Source organism: Erpetoichthys calabaricus, chromosome 13 (genome assembly GCF_900747795.2).
Source record: "Erpetoichthys calabaricus chromosome 13, fErpCal1.3, whole genome shotgun sequence".
Classification (NCBI taxonomy): Eukaryota; Metazoa; Chordata; class Cladistia; order Polypteriformes; family Polypteridae; genus Erpetoichthys; species Erpetoichthys calabaricus.
The window spans coordinates 122,524,747-122,542,371 of NC_041406.2; the positions used below are offsets into that span (position 1 = coordinate 122,524,747).

The 17,625-nt window shown below is 39.3% G+C and overlaps 1 protein-coding gene across 32 annotated transcripts in view; it reads left to right on the plus strand.

The window, feature by feature from the left end:
* Nucleotides 1-17,625, plus strand: part of rims2a (regulating synaptic membrane exocytosis 2a) — a 1,351,795-nt gene that overhangs the window by 723,194 nt on the left and 610,976 nt on the right. For all 32 annotated transcript variants that reach the window (XM_051936048.1, XM_051936053.1, XM_051936052.1 and 29 more), the window contains one exon: nt 11,733-12,685. In XM_051936048.1, coding sequence (XP_051792008.1) covers nt 11,733-12,685 — 953 coding nt within the window. The remainder of the gene's footprint in view (nt 1-11,732; nt 12,686-17,625) is intronic.

Sequence of the window (17,625 nt, forward strand, 5' to 3'; positions counted from 1 at the left end):
CTTTTCTCTTTCTCTCTTGCGCTTTCTCTGATCCTGACGTAGGGGGTGTGAGCAGGGGGGCTGTTTGCACATCTAGACGATACGGACGCTCGTCTAAAAATGCTGAAAGAGTTGCTACCTTCTGTGTGCAGCTGCTTCGTGAAGTGACATGCAGCACGGTGCTTCGCATACTTAAAAGCTCAAAGGGCACGTATTGATTTTTGACTGTTTGTTTTCCTCTGTCTCTGTCTCTCTCTCTCCCTGCTCCTGACGGAGGGGGTGTGAGCTGCCGCCTTCAACAGCTTTGTACCGGCGGTGCTTCGCATACTTAAAAGCAAAACAGCCCTATTGATTTGTTTGGTTTTCTCTCACTTTCTGACATTCAGTGCTCCTGACGCGCACTCCTTTGAAAAGGAAGGTATGTTTGCATTCTTTTAATTGTGAGACAGAACTGTCATCTCTGTCTTGTCATGGAGCACAGTTTAAACTTTTGAAAAAGAGAGAAATGTTTGTTTGCAGTGTTTGAATAACGTTCCTGTCTCTCTACAACCTCCTGTGTTTCTGCGCAAATCTGTGACCCAAGCATGACAATATAAAAATAACCATATAAACATATGGTTTCTACTTCGCGGATTTTCTTATTTCGCGGGTGGCTCTGGAACGCAACCCCCGCGATGGAGGAGGGATTACTGTATATATATTGTGATCGATAAGAAAGTCAAAAATACAAAATAAAGATTTGGGGACCGTCCCCGTATATTGTCTTACAGACAATATTGAAAAAATGAAGCGATTCAAAGTCTTGAAAGTACAATGAACAACAGCTGAAAACAAAATGGTGGTTTTATAGAGCAGAAAAACATGTGACAGGAAATGGTTGGCAAAATGGTGATGTGGCAACAGGAACCGGAAGTGATGTGGTTTGTGGGTGCCGGAAGTGATGTCATCAATATTGACCGGAAGTGACGTGATCACGGCCATTTTGAAAACCCGGAAGTTGCGGGATTAATTCTCATCTTGTGTCCTGTTGGAAAAAAAGAGTTCAGGTAAGTACCACGTGATATCCCTTTATCTCGCGATGTTTCACTCACCTTTAGGCTCTTTGACTGCCTCCTAATCGTACATGTGTGACATGACCCTCAGCCCAGACCCGTCGGGTCGGGCGACCTGCACCGCGAGGTCGTGGACACGAGAGAGAGCATCTGCGTTGGCTTGCAAGGAACTCCTACGATAAACGACACTGAAACGATATGGTTGTAAATCCAAAAACCACCTAGTGATGCGTGGGTTAGACTCACGATGGAGAGACATCCACTGTAAAGCGGCATGATCTGTCACCAGAGTAAACTCGCGTCCCAGTAGGTAGTACCGTAGAGATGTAATAGCCCATTTGATCGCCAAGGCTTCTCGCAGCATACTTGGTCTCTCGTTCCAACAATTTCCAGCTGAGGTACATAACGGGGTGTTCAGCACCGTCGACACATAGGCTCAGCACGGCACCCAATCCTGTGGCCGATGCGTCGGTCTGGAGAATAAAAGGAATAAAAAAATCAGGAGATTTCAACACCGGTGCTGATGTAAGGGCCAATTTCAAGTCACTGAATGCTTTTTCCACCGCATCATCCCACACCACTTTTAAAGGCGCTCGTTTCTTTGTTAAGTTCGATAAGGGCGTAGCAATTTCAGAGAAGTGCGGTACAAAACGACGATAGTAACCCACCAGCCCTAAAAATGCTTGAACCTGCCTCTTATTCATCGGACGGGGCCAATTCAAGATGGCATCAATTTTATCACATTGTGGTTTAACAGTACCCCCACCCACCACGTAGCCTAAATATTTGGCTTCCCTCAATCCGAAGAAACATTTCTTCGGGTTGATGCGAAGTCCGGCTGACGCTAGTGTGGAGAGAACTGCTTTAACCTGCAATACATGATCCTTCCATGTGCCGGAATAAATGACAACGTCATCCAAGTAGGCGGCACTATAGGAATTGTGGGGCCGAAGCAGTGTATCCACCAGATGTTGAAAAGTAGCTGGTGCCCCGTGCAAACCAAAAGGAAGCACCCTATATTGCCAATGTCCGCTTGGCGTACTAAAAGCGTTTTTTTCTTTAGCGGAGTCCGTTAAGGGAACCTGCCAATACCCTTTAGTCATGTCAAGAGTAGTTAGGAATCGAGCGTTCCCTAACCGATCAAGTAAATCATCCACTCGCGGCATGGGATACGCATCGAATTTAGAGACCTGATTTAGTCGTCGGAAGTCGTTGCAAAACCTCCACGAACCATCAGGTTTAGAAACTAGGATAATTGGACTAGACCAAGGGCTATAACTTTCTTCAATAACCCCTAGTTCCAGCATTCGTCTAATTTCCAGCTCTACTTCCGCTTTCTTTGCCTCCGGGAGCCTATAAGGTCTCTCTCTGACAATCACCCCTGGTTCCGTAATGATGTCATGAACAACCAACGCAGTACGTCCAGGTGTCTCGTCCACAACTTTAGGGACAGACAAGATAGCCCGTTCGAGATCTTGTCGTTGTTCAGATATCAAATCAGGACCAAAATTCAGATATGCACATGACATAAAAAAGGAACTAGAGTGTCCGGAGGAGGGATCAACGTCCCTGTCCTTCCATGGTTTCAGTAGATTTATATGATACACTCTTTCACTCGGTCGACGATTAGGTTGTTTAAATAGTCGACGAGTCCTTTTCGTTCCTTTATCTCATAAGGATCTTGCCAGTGTGCCAACAATTTTGAATGGGAGGTTGGGACGAGCAACATTACACGATCACCCGGGACAAACTCCGAATGGTGGTGTTTCTATTATAATAACGAGACTGCGCTGCTTGTGCTTTTTCTAAATTATCTTTTAGAATAGGTCTAATTTTCTCAAGTCTATCACGTAATTGCACGATATATTCGAGAACATTTGAAGTAGGGAGGACCTCCTCTTCCCATCCTTCTTTTAACATATCCAAAAGCCCTCGGGGTTGTCTTCCATACAATAATTCAAAAGGAGAGAAGCCTGTAGAGGTCTGTGGGACTTCCCGATATGCAAACAACATGAGGGGAAGCAACTGATCCCAGTTTCTTCCATCCTCGCTAACTACCTTACGTAACATCTGTTTTAATGTTTGATTAAAACGTTCCATGAACCCGTCAGTTTGGGGATGATAGACTGACGTTTTCAAATGTTTTATACGGAGTAATTTAGCAATTTCCCTGAACGTCTCCGAAGTGAAAGGAGTCCCTTGGTCTGTTAAAACCTCTTTGGGGATCCCAACACGAGCGAATATCCCTACTAATTCCCGTGCGATGGTTTTTGTATTAGCTGAGCGCAAAGGAACAGCTTCTGGAAAGCAAATGGCATAATCAACTAATACTAAAATGTATTTAAATCCTTTTAATGAGGGTTCTAATGGTCCTACGAGGTCTATTCCGACTCTTTCAAATGGAATATCAATAAGGGGAAGGGGAACAAGAGGAGCTCGAGTCCGCCTGGGAATCTGGCGAAGTTGACACTCCGGACAGGAAGCGCAAAATCGCCTGACCTCCTCATTAATTCCCGGCCAATAAAATCGGAGTTTTATCCTCTCTAAAGTTTTATCGAAGCCCAAATGGGCTCCCAGAAGGTGAGCATGTGCTAATTCACACACTTTTCGCCGAAAAGTGCGTAGGATTAGCAATGTTGCTCGCACTTCACCCCCGTGTTCTGCCACTCGGTATAACAGATCATTATTAATAACAAAGAACGGCGTGGGTGGCATGGGATTCAGAGTTGTATAACCCTCGGTGGACACTATAGTATTCCTAGCAAATTTTAGGGAATCATCGTTCCATTGCTCTCTTTTAAAGGATGAGGGTGTTAGAAGGAATTGGGACGTTAACGCTTGTATTGGGTCTTGTGCGACCTCTATGGGAGGGGCTACTGCCTCCACGTCCTCCACGTTAACTGTATTAGCTCCCGTAGAGGACGATGGGACATCGATTTCTTCGCAGTGGGTGCTAGTATCCGTCCGTGCTACTGAGGGACATGACGTGGAGGCAGTCGGATCAGTTTGTTCCATCATTAAGCCTAAATATGTCCTCGGTACAGTTACGTTTTTACCGCTAATAATTTCATTCCAGTCTCTACCTAGTATAACTGGAAAAGGAGGATCTGGTAACACAGCCATGGCCATACTTGTTAAATTTCCATTTACAGTCACAATACATCTGGCTGTTTTATAATACCGGATATCTCCGTGAATACATTTTAGACTGGTTTTTATTTTAGTCCACTGTTGCGGTAAAACGAAACAGGTAGCAACAATAGAAATGTTACTCCCGGAATCAAACATTGCCCTTACCTTTCTGCCATTTATAATAACTGCACCTGTGTAGGGAAGAGACAAAGGGTTACTCACGGTGGCACAGTACCTTTCCCCCCTTACCAACGAACAATCCATCGGTTCAAAGGAGCAGTTTGGAGACAGATGTCCAACCTCCCCACACTTGAAACAGCGGGTAAGATTAGGTGGTCTATCCCTTCTACGGACGGCAGGTTCGGGAGCTTGTCGGGGGGGCTCAGGAGCTGCCCCACGTGCCTGTTGGGTTCGGCGAGAGAACCGTTCTGATCTTCCCGATTTGCAAGCCGCCCAGTGACGCTCCGCAATTTTTATAAGAGAATCCATGTTCTCGTAATTGTGTTTCCGGACTTGCTGGGCTATGTTTTCGGGGAGAGCATGAACAAAGATCTCATACGCCAGAATTTCGGCCATTTTATGAGAGTCATTGACGTCAGGCCGTAGCCAACAACAGACCTTTCCCCAGGCTTCAAAGCCCTGGGTTCTCAATGGCCTTTCAGGGTCAAATCGCCACTCCCTCCACTCTCTTGCCTGCTGCTCCGGAGATACGCCGTAGCGTTTAAAGACCTCTAGTTTGAGAGCGTCATAATCAGCAGCCTGCTCCTCAGTTAAATCATAATAGGCTCTCTGCGCCGTTCCCTTCAGGTAGGGAGCCAGTTGGTACGCCCACTCCGACCTCGGCCATGCGTTCCACTTAGCGGTACGCTCGAAGATCAAAAAATATGTTTCAATATCACCCGACTCAGTAAGGGTAGTCAAAGCAATGGGTGGTGCCCGAGCGACCTCCGTCTGTATCCTAGCGGCCGAACGAGCCTCCGATTCCGCCAATTGAGTCCTGGTTTCCCCCATCTGGATTTTCAGGGACTGTAAATCTCCCATGATCGTGGAGAGAACGCTATTCAGGTCTTGTTCTTCAGACATCTTGAACAATAAATCCTGCTGACTACGCCAATTGTGATCGATAAGAAAGTCACAAATACAAAATAAAGATTTGGGGACCGTCCCCGTATATTGTCTTACAGACAATATTGAAAAAATGAAGCGATTCAAAGTCTTGAAAGTACAATGAACAACAACTGAAAACAAAATGGTGGTTTTATAGAGCAGAAAAACATGTGACAGGAAATGGTTGGCAAAATGGTGATGTGGCAACAGGAACCGGAAGTGATGTGGTTTGTGGGTGCCAGAAGTGATGTCATCAATATTGACCGGAAGTGACGTGATCGCGACCATTTTGAAAACCCGGAAGTTGCGGGATTAATTCTCTTCTTGTGTCCTGTTGGAAAAAAAGAGTTCAGGTAAGTACCACGTGATATCCCTTTATCTCGCAATGTTTCAGTCACCTTTAGGCTCTTTGACTGCCTCCTAATCGTACATGTGTGACAATATATATATATATATATATATATATATATATATATATATATATATAGATAGATATATGTGTATGTATGTAGATATGTATATATGTGTATATATATGTAGATATGTAAATATGTATATGTATATATATGTGTCTGTATGTATATATATACAGGTACTCGTCGACATACGACCTATGCAAGTTACGACTGTTCGACTTTACGACGCGTTTGACTGTTTCCCCCGCCAGCTGTTGGCAGCGCCAGTTTCCCGCACTCTCAAGTCTCGCTACGCAGCAGTAAAAATATACGCAGCAGTGTTGCCCCACGTGTGTTTGTGTCTTGTTGTTTTGGCAATTTTCGATAATAATATAACCCTAACATATAACCCTATAATATTAACACTAATAGCAGCTTTCTACTCAAAACGGCAAACTTGAGAAGCTGCCAGCATCAAACCCAGAAGCTCTTGATTGGGCAGTTCTTAGGATTGCACTAGGCAAGCAGTCGCATCAACTGATTACTGCAACCTGCTTTCTTTTTTCTTCTTGAATAAAAGCGCACTTGTTCTGTTATACTTGTACTTGTGAAAGTGTTTATTTGATATTTGGACTTCAGGCTTCACACCAGTCATTCTCAGTCACACACACCACTCACATCCACATCCACAGTTATCCCAGTCTCGTTCGTGCACAAGTTTTATATACAATCATCACATTCAAATGTTAACAGTTCCCACACACAACTGCTGACTCCCAATCAAGAGCTTCTGGGTTCGATGCTAGCAGCTTCTCGAGTTTACCGCTTTGAGTAGAGAGCTGCTGTTATTGTTAATATTATACAATAAAAACACATTTGATTTACGTCTGTAACAACCGCTGTAAATTTATAGTGCTTGTCAAAGTTAGCGTTCACACTCGCCCCGATATGACACTGCTCTTTTCAAATAAAGACGCGCTATAACAGAGGTGAACTCAGATCAGAGAAAACCGAAGCCCTCCCCGCAAGAAATGTCGACTCACAGTGTATGAATGGCGTATGGAAGAAGTGTGTTAAGCGTTATGTAAATACTTTTGCTGGATTTAACAGTGAACAAGAACTTGATGAGATTCGTGAAGAAATAGTGAAACTGTCAAAAGACCTTTCATTGGAATGTGAAATGGAAGATGTCGAGGAGTTGCTAGACCGGGAATCAGGTGAACTTATGAATGAAGAGCTGATAGAATTGGAAGAAGAAAGAGTGGCGGAAGAAGAAACAAGAGAATTGGAGTAAGACGAAGAGGAGGAGGTGCCACAAAGAATGTTCACCACAAAGGGATTGTCAGAAGATTTATCTCTACTGAATAAACTCCTCGCTCATTTTGAAAAAATGGACCCAAATATTGAACGATTTGCGAGGATTGAACGGATGGCACGCAACACATTTCGTCCTTATTGCGAAATTTATGAAGAGAAAAAAAAACAAACAATTCAGACGAAGCTCACGATGTTTATGAAAAGAGCAACTCCTCCCATCACCCCGTCCGCAGCCTCGCCTGATCTGATGAAGGCGATATCGACAACCCGCAGCCAAGCACCAGTGGTGCCAGGAATTAAATGTACAGTACAGTATTTCTTGTTTTGTACGTTTTCCACATATTAAACAAATTGTACTGTAGTATGCTGTGTTTGTCTTAGAAAGTAAGAAAATGTTGATAAAATATTACTTTAAGATGATTACAATATTATTACCCAGTCTAATATTCTTACCTTAAATTAACATAGGCCGACTTACGTCCAGATCAACTTACAACCAGTCAGTCGGAACCAATCGCGGTCGTAAGTCGGCAAGTACCTGTATATATATATATATATATATATATATGTGTGTGTGTGTGTCTGTATGTATGTGTGTATATGTATGTGTATATATATGTTGATATATGTATATATATGTGGATGTGTATATGTATATATATATAGATATGTGTATATGTAGATATGTATATATAAGTATATATGTTTATGTATATATATATGTTTACATAACCTCTTTAACACACTACTTCTCCGCTGCGAAGCGCGGGTATTTTGCTAGTTGTTTATATATATCATGACCAGTAGAGGGCATAGCATGGCCCCAAAACCTAAACACAACTACATCAGCACAGTACTGAGTTCAAATAAGTATTTTGTTTTACACAAAATACCTTGCAACAATTCTAACCTTCATCTTTCTCTTCTTTTTTCTTTCTCTCTCTTTTCTCTTTTACTCTTTCCAGGTGAGCTTTGCTCAATTCCACTCCCGACTCTAACTCTCTTGGATGACTTTCCTGTCATGGGGAGGTTCTAACTGACACAGAAGTGCTTCCTTGATGCAGTGTGATGGCACTGGAGGTATTCTTGCGTCCAGTGTAAAGGAAGTTAATTCACTTTGCCTTGGGAGTTAGAGATGGGGTAGTAGTCAGACGAAGCTCACCTGGTTGTAGTGGAGAAGGGGAGAGTCATATTGCTGGAAATGTGGAATATATGAAGATATTTGTGGCAATAAATCTCTTTATTGGAATCTGAAACTGTGTCTGTGCTATTGTGTCTGAGGTTTGGGATGCTGCAACTCACCCTAGTGGTTCACAATATATAAACAAATAATACCTCTGAAAAAGCATTTCTCTTCATACTGTTGCTTCATTGAGTCTATGTTGACCATATATGTAATTCCAGGGCTGGGCCTGGCAGTAATGCAGTATTTAGTTTTAAAGGCTCTTTCTTACAAAGCAACCAAGAACATAGTATAGTAAAGACTCTGATGGGAAGAATAAGTGGGCAGAAATTTGCAGAGAGAATGTAATGGTGAACAAGAGGGATTTGTTATGGAGCTGAGAAGTGGGAAAGTAAAAAACAGTAAGTCAGCAGGTGTTTTAATTTACGTTGTTTATTTTAGTACTTTATACAGTCATTAATTCTTTCTTTGTATATGTTTTATCAAATAAACGTAGCAATTCATTTGGTGTGAGGAGGTATCCCAGGATGTTCTTTTCTTATAACATTTTATTAAATTAATTTTTAGCTTTTTTGTTTTTTAATTCAAAATCTTTACTTCATGTTGAAATGGAACATGGAAGGATTCTTCCTCATTATCTTTTTCTACTGTGTGGGGCTGATGTGCCTGATAATCTTATCCATACAGCTTGGCCCTGCAGCTCCTTCCCAGACAAACTATTTTCATTCAGATCTTCTTTTACTTTATCCTTCCACCCCTGCTTTGACCTCACTTGCTTTCTCTTCCACTGTACTTAACTGGAGGATTGAAGATGTAGGACACACTCTGAGAGGCTTCAAAGATAAAAGCAGACAGGAAACACACTTGAGAATACAGAGGAAAGGTGCTGAAGATACATGCAGGGCTAGAGATATCAAATAGTTTTAAATTTATTCTATACCTGTTTCCGACAGGTAGCTTGGCTAGTACATAAATAAAATGAAATATTTACACAACTTTTTTATGATGATTGAGACAGTTTACTATAAATATTCTAATGTTACTGAATATTTTTCATTGCTTGAGAAACTAATTTGTTAGTGTACTCTGTATATTAGTTGATATTGCTACCTTTCTTATATTAGAAGTTTTTTTTTACAAAATCTGTTCTGTAGGTTTTTCAAAAATACAATTTGTATGTGAACAATGTATGGAATAAATGCTGTGAAATACTGTAATGACTGATTGTTTATATCTGATGAATCTAGCAATAGCTTTTTATAACTTACTGTTATTAAGACATTTTGCTGGATCATTTCCATGTTAAATTACAATTAATTTTATTTGCCTAAAGACAATTGGGCAACCTTGATTCTTCTCAATCAGACTACATTTTATGTTCTTTCTTATATTTTGTCTAGACTCTGTTCATTAACAGCTATTATGGATAACTGGTATTTTTTCACTTTCAGTAATTTGTCATGTTTTTGACAAATGTAAGTGGTTTGCTTTCATTATGTTAGTTATTGTTAGTTGTAAAACTTTAATCACCAGAAAAACTCACTTTTCCCTGATACCAAATTTTAATCCACATAGAAGGAATAGGAAAAGGCAGAAAGACAGATGTCTTGAATTTGACTAAATGTGGTTGCTAGCGGGGGATTGTTGCAGACATTCTCTAAAAGTGTAACAGTCAAATTGATTTAGTCAAGTTTATGTTGTTCATAGAACTACATCAAAGTTGTAGTTCTAGAGCAATCATATCCATTTAATTAGACAAAGTCTAAGTCTTGTTTTAAATCAACTTATATAAGAAAGAAATAATCTAAGAAAACTTGCAATTGCAGTTATATATTAAAATAATCATGGCTCTTAGAAGTTTCAATGATGTCAAAGAATTAAGAATTTTGCATTATTTTTTTGTGAATTATCCAGCAAGATTATGTTTTTTATTTTTGTTCAAAGGAGGGATTTTGCATATCGTGTCCTTTCTAACCAGATTTCTCCAGTTACAGTTTTCCAGGTTATTCTTGCCACGATTTGCCTTATGATAGAGTAAATTATCATAAAATAAGCTTGTAAATCAATAGGTTAATGTAAATGCATGCCTTAGTATTAAAGCAATAACTAAAATGTCAACCACAGAAATTCTGTAAATTCTTAAAAGTATTGTGAAGCTGTCACATTATAACTTGAAAAGTGTTTTTTTCTTTCTAAATAATGTAAAAGAGGAAATCATTGCCCTAGTTTCTGGAAACACTCATCTAAAATGAGAAGAAACTCAGTAATGTCTTTGTTGGTGAGATCTAAAGTGAAAAACATCACCCTTAACTAAATGCAGGAAACAGAAATGTCCTCCCCTTTCCAGATGCTAATTGGCAACAGTGGAGAATATCAGGAGGCAATCCATCTTTTCATAAAATAAGAAGATCCCCAGAGGGAGCCCCTACAGTAGATTCTTTCTTCATTGGAATTTAATTTTATGATTATTTTTTCAGTCTTAAGTGGCTATTTATTTCTAAAGAAATGTGACATTTTATCATATATATATATATATTTTTCAAATTTTAAAGTTTTGTATGGTCATGTGGGTCACTTTTTTTATCACAAATACTTAAAACAAAATATATTCGTTTTAAAGCAGTCAACAATATTCAGTTGTATAGTCATTATCACTGATTTTACTCTCTCAATAGTTTATATAACATTAAAACAAGAGAGATTCAATAAATGCCTAAAAATGTTTTTAAAATTTGCTGACAGAGCATAAAAAGTCTAGTTTGAGCATATATCATTTACATTTTTCAATTTACTTGAAGAAAAACACACAGATTTATATATTTCAAAGAAAGATTTCCGTTATTGTACTCTGTGTGAAGCCAAGTAGAACCACTGCAAGATTATTTAATGTTGTAAGCAGTTGAAGGACTGATTTTGTCATGCAGCTTGTTTACAGACATTATTCATGTTTTGAACAAATGACTGTTTTCAGATTGTGTAGCATTCATTAACTGAAAACACCATTAGCATCACTTGACAATCTGACAAGTCTTTCTTTAAAGAAGACATCTTGCTTATTATTTGCATTAGTATGAGATTTACTTTTATATTTTCTGACCTAAAACTTTCTACACTAGTGACACAAGATCCTGGGTTAATTTGAAGGGTTAATGTTCCAGAATTAGAAAGGCACTCTAATCGACATTGGCTTATGTTAAGGTTTTTGTCAAATTCACTCAAAGACAGAATAAAATTTAGAAATATTACAGTTTATTCAAGAAACAGTGTATTGCTCAATTCCTCAGAGTCAATATTTATAGTATTAATATTTCATATTATTAACAAGGTACATTGGTGTTTACTACTGTTTTATGCTATTTGTTTAATCATATTTTTAAATTAAGTTTATTTAGAAATTAATAATATTAAGAAGATTACACATAGGCTATTCTTAAACTTGTCACCAACTGAAAAAGAAAAGTGATTATGTAATATGTTTAGCCAATATACCTTAAGAGTTTGAGAATTATGTATGTATTACTTCTTAAAATTTGACAATAATTTCTTTAAAATTTGTCTGTGATGCAGGAAGAGAAGCCCTTCAGCATCCAGGGATTCAAACCAAAAATACGATCAAAGGGAGGAGAGAGAAGAATGTTCACAGTATGTTCCGTTGGACAGCGGGATGCCCAGGTCACCATCAGACTACGGAGATCGTGAGCAAAGACGAGGACAACGTAGTACACAAATATATGAGGATTCAGATGCTGCACGTGGTGAATACCATGACAGGCGAAGTTGGAGGCACTCACAGGATTATCCAATAAATGAGGAACTAGATGGTCAACAAAGTGAGTATGAGAGACAAAGGCAACAACAAGAAGATTACCAGGCTCGTTATCGAAGTGATCCCAACTTAGCTCGCTATCCTGTCAAACCCCAGCCTTATGAAGAGCAAATGCGTATTCATGTTGAGGTTTCTCGGGCCCGGCATGAGCGGAGACATAGTGATGTGTCACTAGCTTACACAGAGGTGGATGAGCCACAGGTTTCTCAGACTCATGGTGACCATCAATCAAGGCAGCGCCCAACTTTTGAGAGGCGAATGCCCCTTGAGAGTCAACGCTCTTGTTCTGTGGAAAGAACTCGAGAAGCTCAGGGACCTAGCCCTCATGATCGACAGCGGACATCTAACCACAGTCCCCCTACTCCACGCCGGAGCCCTGTGCTGGGTGAGAGACCTGGGGACTTACGCCATGTAGGGGGGGAATCCATGCGTAAACAACAACACCACCTGGACCCTAGTTCGGCTGTTAGGAAAACAAAACGAGAGAAGATGGAGACAATGTTGCGGAATGATTCACTTAGCTCAGACCAGTCTGAATCTATTCGGCCCCCACCACCAAAACCACACAAAACTAAAAAAGGAGGCAAAATGCGTCAGGTCTCACTGAGTAGTTCTGAGGAGGAGCTGGCAACTACCCCAGAATATACAAGTTGTGACGATGTGGAAATTGAGAGTGAATCAGTTAGTGAGAAAGGTAAGGTGTCTTTAGCCTCAGTCTGAATGTTAATGTCATATGTGTGGGCATACAGGGTGTCTGAATACACTCACAAATATAGCTTTCTTAAAACCTTGAGTTTTGCGGTAGTTGTGCAGGTTGAGTGAATTGGTTTAATAATAAATCATATACTTTACTAGTTAATCATTTTTTAAATCTGTACAATTTTTTTACATATTATGACAAACCATTCATTTCAAAGTTGTGTTTATTTAAATAATATTTTAATAAAATACCATCTTCAAAATTTCAACAATTGTTTCACTTTATTTGCTGTTGATTAGCAATAAAACTGTATGACATTATTAAAGCTCCAGATTGCCATTTAGGGTGCATGATTGTTCACCTTGAAATCCAGGTAACATTGATTCTTATGCCATATGCAATACATTATAAAGTATTTACAGTCTATGATGTGTTAGAAAAATTTAGGGAGAGAAAAAATATATACAGGTATCTGTTTGTTGATGTACAGATTTTTATTGCTATGTTATATTATCATTCATATAATGTGCAATATTTATATAATCCAAAATAACAAGTGTATGCAAAAATCATCTGCTTTTTTAAATTGTTTTATTATTATTTGTATCACATATTTCACTACCATCTTTGTTACTTTTACAAATGCTGAAAGAGAAACAAACATGGAGTCACCTCAAAACTTGTTTGTGTTGTGTACCTCCAAGGTGGGCACTGCTGCTCCAACCCGGCACAGACAGACGCAGCGGCACAACTTCAAAACACACAGAACTTTTTTATTTTCATTTTCCTTGTGGGAAACATCTTCCATGTCTCCCACAAGCCCAAGCATAGCACACAATATACAAATCTCTTCTTCTCTTTCTTTTTACTCCTCCACTCCTCCTGGCAAGCTTCGTCTCCCTCCTCCCAACTCTAGCCCCCAGAGTAGTGTCTGCTGGCCCCTTTTATAAATCACCCGGAAGTGCTCCAGGTGCTTGTTGACCTACTTCCGACAGCACTTCCCAATGTAGCAGAAGAGTTGCTCTGCAGGGCTTAGCAGCAGCTGCAGCACCCCTTGGTGGTGCCCACAGATCCCCACAGGGCTGTATCCAACTCCTACACCCATGGAGCCCTGCGGGAGTCCGAGGCACCGCTACAACCCAGGGGGGCTCCCACCTAGCACTCTCTGGGAGGTAAAGTACTGGCCACACTTCCTCCCACAGTCCTTCCACCGTGGAGGCATCCCGGCCGGGCAAGGGCTAGGCCATCCTCCATAGTGTTTATCTAAATGTTCATTTTTTTGTGTTAATCTGATTGTTATTTGTAGATGATTTATATAGTGATAATGAGAGCATTTCTTTGCAAAGAAGGAGAGTGTCTTAAAGTGGAAATTTTTGCTTTCCTTTCACTTTCATTTCAACCTCTTAAAAAGGATTGTGTTCCTTTCCCTGACATATGCTAGACAGATTAGATTTATGTTGTAATAATATGATTTGTGATAAAAACTGTTATTTCATATAGTGCTCAGCAGTATGATATTTTGGTTAAAAAAAGTTCAGTTACATACAGTAGCAACACATGCTAGTATAGCAAAACAGGATTCTTCCATAAGAAAAGATCTATGATCCGGCATGGTGTTGGCTATAAATAGGTGTTTTTTAACTTTTATTTTTTGTAAGGGGAAGTTTAGTTTTTGACAGACCCAAAATTTGAATTATGTGACTTAATGTATGAGTTCTCAATATAAAAAACAGAAAAAAAGATCAAGGCAGCATGATTTCTAAAAACTTAAAAGAAGAATTTTTTATTGCAAATGCAAATAAATGTTTTGGTGAACATACTTACGGAGTATGCAACCAGTTGATTAAATGTTATATTTAAATCAATGATGTGTTCATGTGCTATGGGACAGACAGGAAATTCTAGTTTGCAGTTGAAAATTTCATGTGAATAACCTTTAAAGTGGTAACTTTTAGTGCAACAATTTGGATAAAACAGTATTATACAAATTAATTGGATTGTGACATAATGTCTGCCTCTCAGCTCTTTCAGCATTATCAAATACAATAATAATAACCAGGTCAGCCACAGTGGCACTTTTGTGGTGAAATTGTATTTAAAGCGATTTAATGCACATCTAATATTTTTAATATGCTTTTTATTTTCACCAAAAAATAAATCTTTTTTTGTATACTTTGTTGTGCAAGTTTCAGTAAGAATGTTAAGGGGATCTTCATGTGAACACAACAAAGCGGAAAGGTGAAACATTACAAGCAGTACTGGCAAAAACTACCAAAGTGCATGATCTCAGAATAATCTTTTTTTTTATACGATGATGTTAAGAGCATACCCCATCATCAAATTAGCTTAGATGAAAAAATCAAATACATTATCATACAAAGTTAGATACACACAATAATCTAAAATGTCTTTGTATGGTGTAGCTTTAATGGTACCCTGGACTGGACCCATGGGGCCTAGCCCAAACCATGAAAAACAGCCCAAGGCAATTATCCCTTCTCCACTAAAGCTGTATAGTAGGCACTATGCAGTCTAGAAGGTAGCGTTATTCTGGCATTTGAAAAATCCAAATTTGTCTGTCAAACTTACAGATAGTGAAGGGTGATTCATCTCTCAGAACTACAATGTTGGACTGCTTTATACCACTCTATTAGCTGATGTCTGGCATTACATGTTGTGATCTTGAGCTTGTGTGCAGTTGCTTGACCAAGGTAAACCATTTTATGAACCTTGTGATGTACAATTCTTGTGTTGATGTGGTTCCCAGAGAAAGTTTAGAACTTTGCTGTGATTGATGCAACAGAGGACAGGCGGTTTTTATATCCCTTTTAAACTCTGTGAGCTTGCATAATCTACCATCTCCTGGAGCTGTTGTTCCTCCTGAACTATTACACTTCACAATAATAGCACTTAGAATTGATCAGGGCAGATCTTGCAGACCAGAAATTTCACGTGTTTGTGGCAAAGGTGGCATCCTATTACAGTGTCACATTTAAATTCACTGAGCTCTTCTGTATGACCTATTCTACTAGAAATGTTTGTAAATGGAGATTGCATGGCTATGTCCTTTAATTTATGCACCTGTTAACAAAGGGTGCGAGTGACAGAGTCGGCACCAGTGATATTTTCATAATGAAAATGAGAAAGTAAAACTAAATAAAAATAAAAATTAGTGATATTTGAACAAACTAAAACGAGAAAGAAAATTGAGTAAAAATGAAAAAAACAGCAATTGCATTTTCATTCAATCTGGTTCAATCGTGCAGAGTTACGTATGTTGTGCTGTTTACTATGCGGTGATCTTGTACCTTGGGCTTACGGTAGTCATGTGGCGCAACTTCTGTAAAGGACCGTTGCTTGTTTGTTGAGCACATTTGGTTTCTTCGGGTTGAAACAGTAAGCACGTGTGGTTGACGATGGCGGGTTTTGCACTGATGCTTGTGGGTAGAAAGCGAGAAAGTGACGTGTGGAAATGCTTTAAGTACATTACAGATGATAATAAAAGCAAATGTAGTGTGTGAGAAGAAGAAAAGAGTCTCGGAGTTTCAGTGTAGGGCCAGCTAGATTGGTACTTAGTGGAAGTCCAGCATTTCTCTGGTACCAGGACTGCACTTCAGTACTGGAACGTGCGGTCAAGGGAAGCAGGTGAGGCTCTTCGTGAAAAGTAAAAAAGCTAATAATGATAGCATAAAATACATTTGTCTACTGGCCTGTGCTATAAATTATTTTTTTGTATGATTCCAATAATTGTGATCATTTTTATAGTCAAAATTGCTGAATTTATGCATTTCCTGTTCAAATACTGGGGAGAAACGATGAGCCTCACCTCACCTCACACTGCACTGTCCCTCACACACTGGGTTGACTCATGCAATTGATGAGTGCCTGTTGCTGTCTCTCTGTATGTCGCCAATATAATGTTTGCAGACACGTTTATTATACACCCTGACTTTCCACAATCTGGCTGATATCTTTAATGAATGTGTGTGACATACCTAGTCTTGCTGATCGGACATAAAACTGCAGTGAAAAGGCACAAGGTGAGGCAGAGAGTACTGTGGCGCACTGAAGGTGGCAGATGTGAGCCCAACAGGTGTTTGTTGCTGCTGTTCTTCTATGCAGAGGCTCTGAGCGCCAATAAGTTAGCGATATCCGAAAGTCAAGTGCACTGCAGTAGTCTGTTTATTTTTATTTTTTTATATCGACTGACTGTCAAAATGTAAGATTAAGTCTTTTAAAACTAAAGGAAAATAAGGAGGACTTTTACAAGAAAATGACAGTGATTTTCGTGGAGTAGGATAGAAGCATGGACTTCATTTACAAATGACCGTAAACGGTTTTCAATTTAATAAAAAATGGAATCAGATTAAGAAAAAAAATGCAATATTTAAAAACTAAATTTAGACCTTAAATAAAATATGCTTTTGTTTTTCTTGTTACGCATTTCTTGAATAGTCTGAATTAAAATTGATTACAGCATCAGAATTAAAAGCTTTTAAAAACAACTAAATATTTCAATTAAGGTCAAAATTGAAATCTGTTTTTTTATACACCACTCTATACTTTCATTTGTATTGAATGAATATGAATTGTGAAATTGCAATGGCAAATTTAGAACACATGGAGGGTGCAGAGCAAATGCGCTCTCTCCGCTCTCTCTCAACTCTATAAATGTAACGTTCTTTCTTAGCCAAATATGCACCTTGCCTATGTGTGAGTAAAGAAATGCTGATGAGATATGCAACATAACCAGTAGTCAATGTGTATGCTGCCAATTGAATAGTGAATAAGCTACTCTTTAGGGTTCATATATTTGTAAATGTGACTCTGAAGGAGTCAGTGCCTAACCAGCCATTGACCTCACCGCACATCATTGCTTCAGTACTGGCAGCAGAAATCGTCAACATAAGTATGCTGGTGCCAGTGGCCAAGAA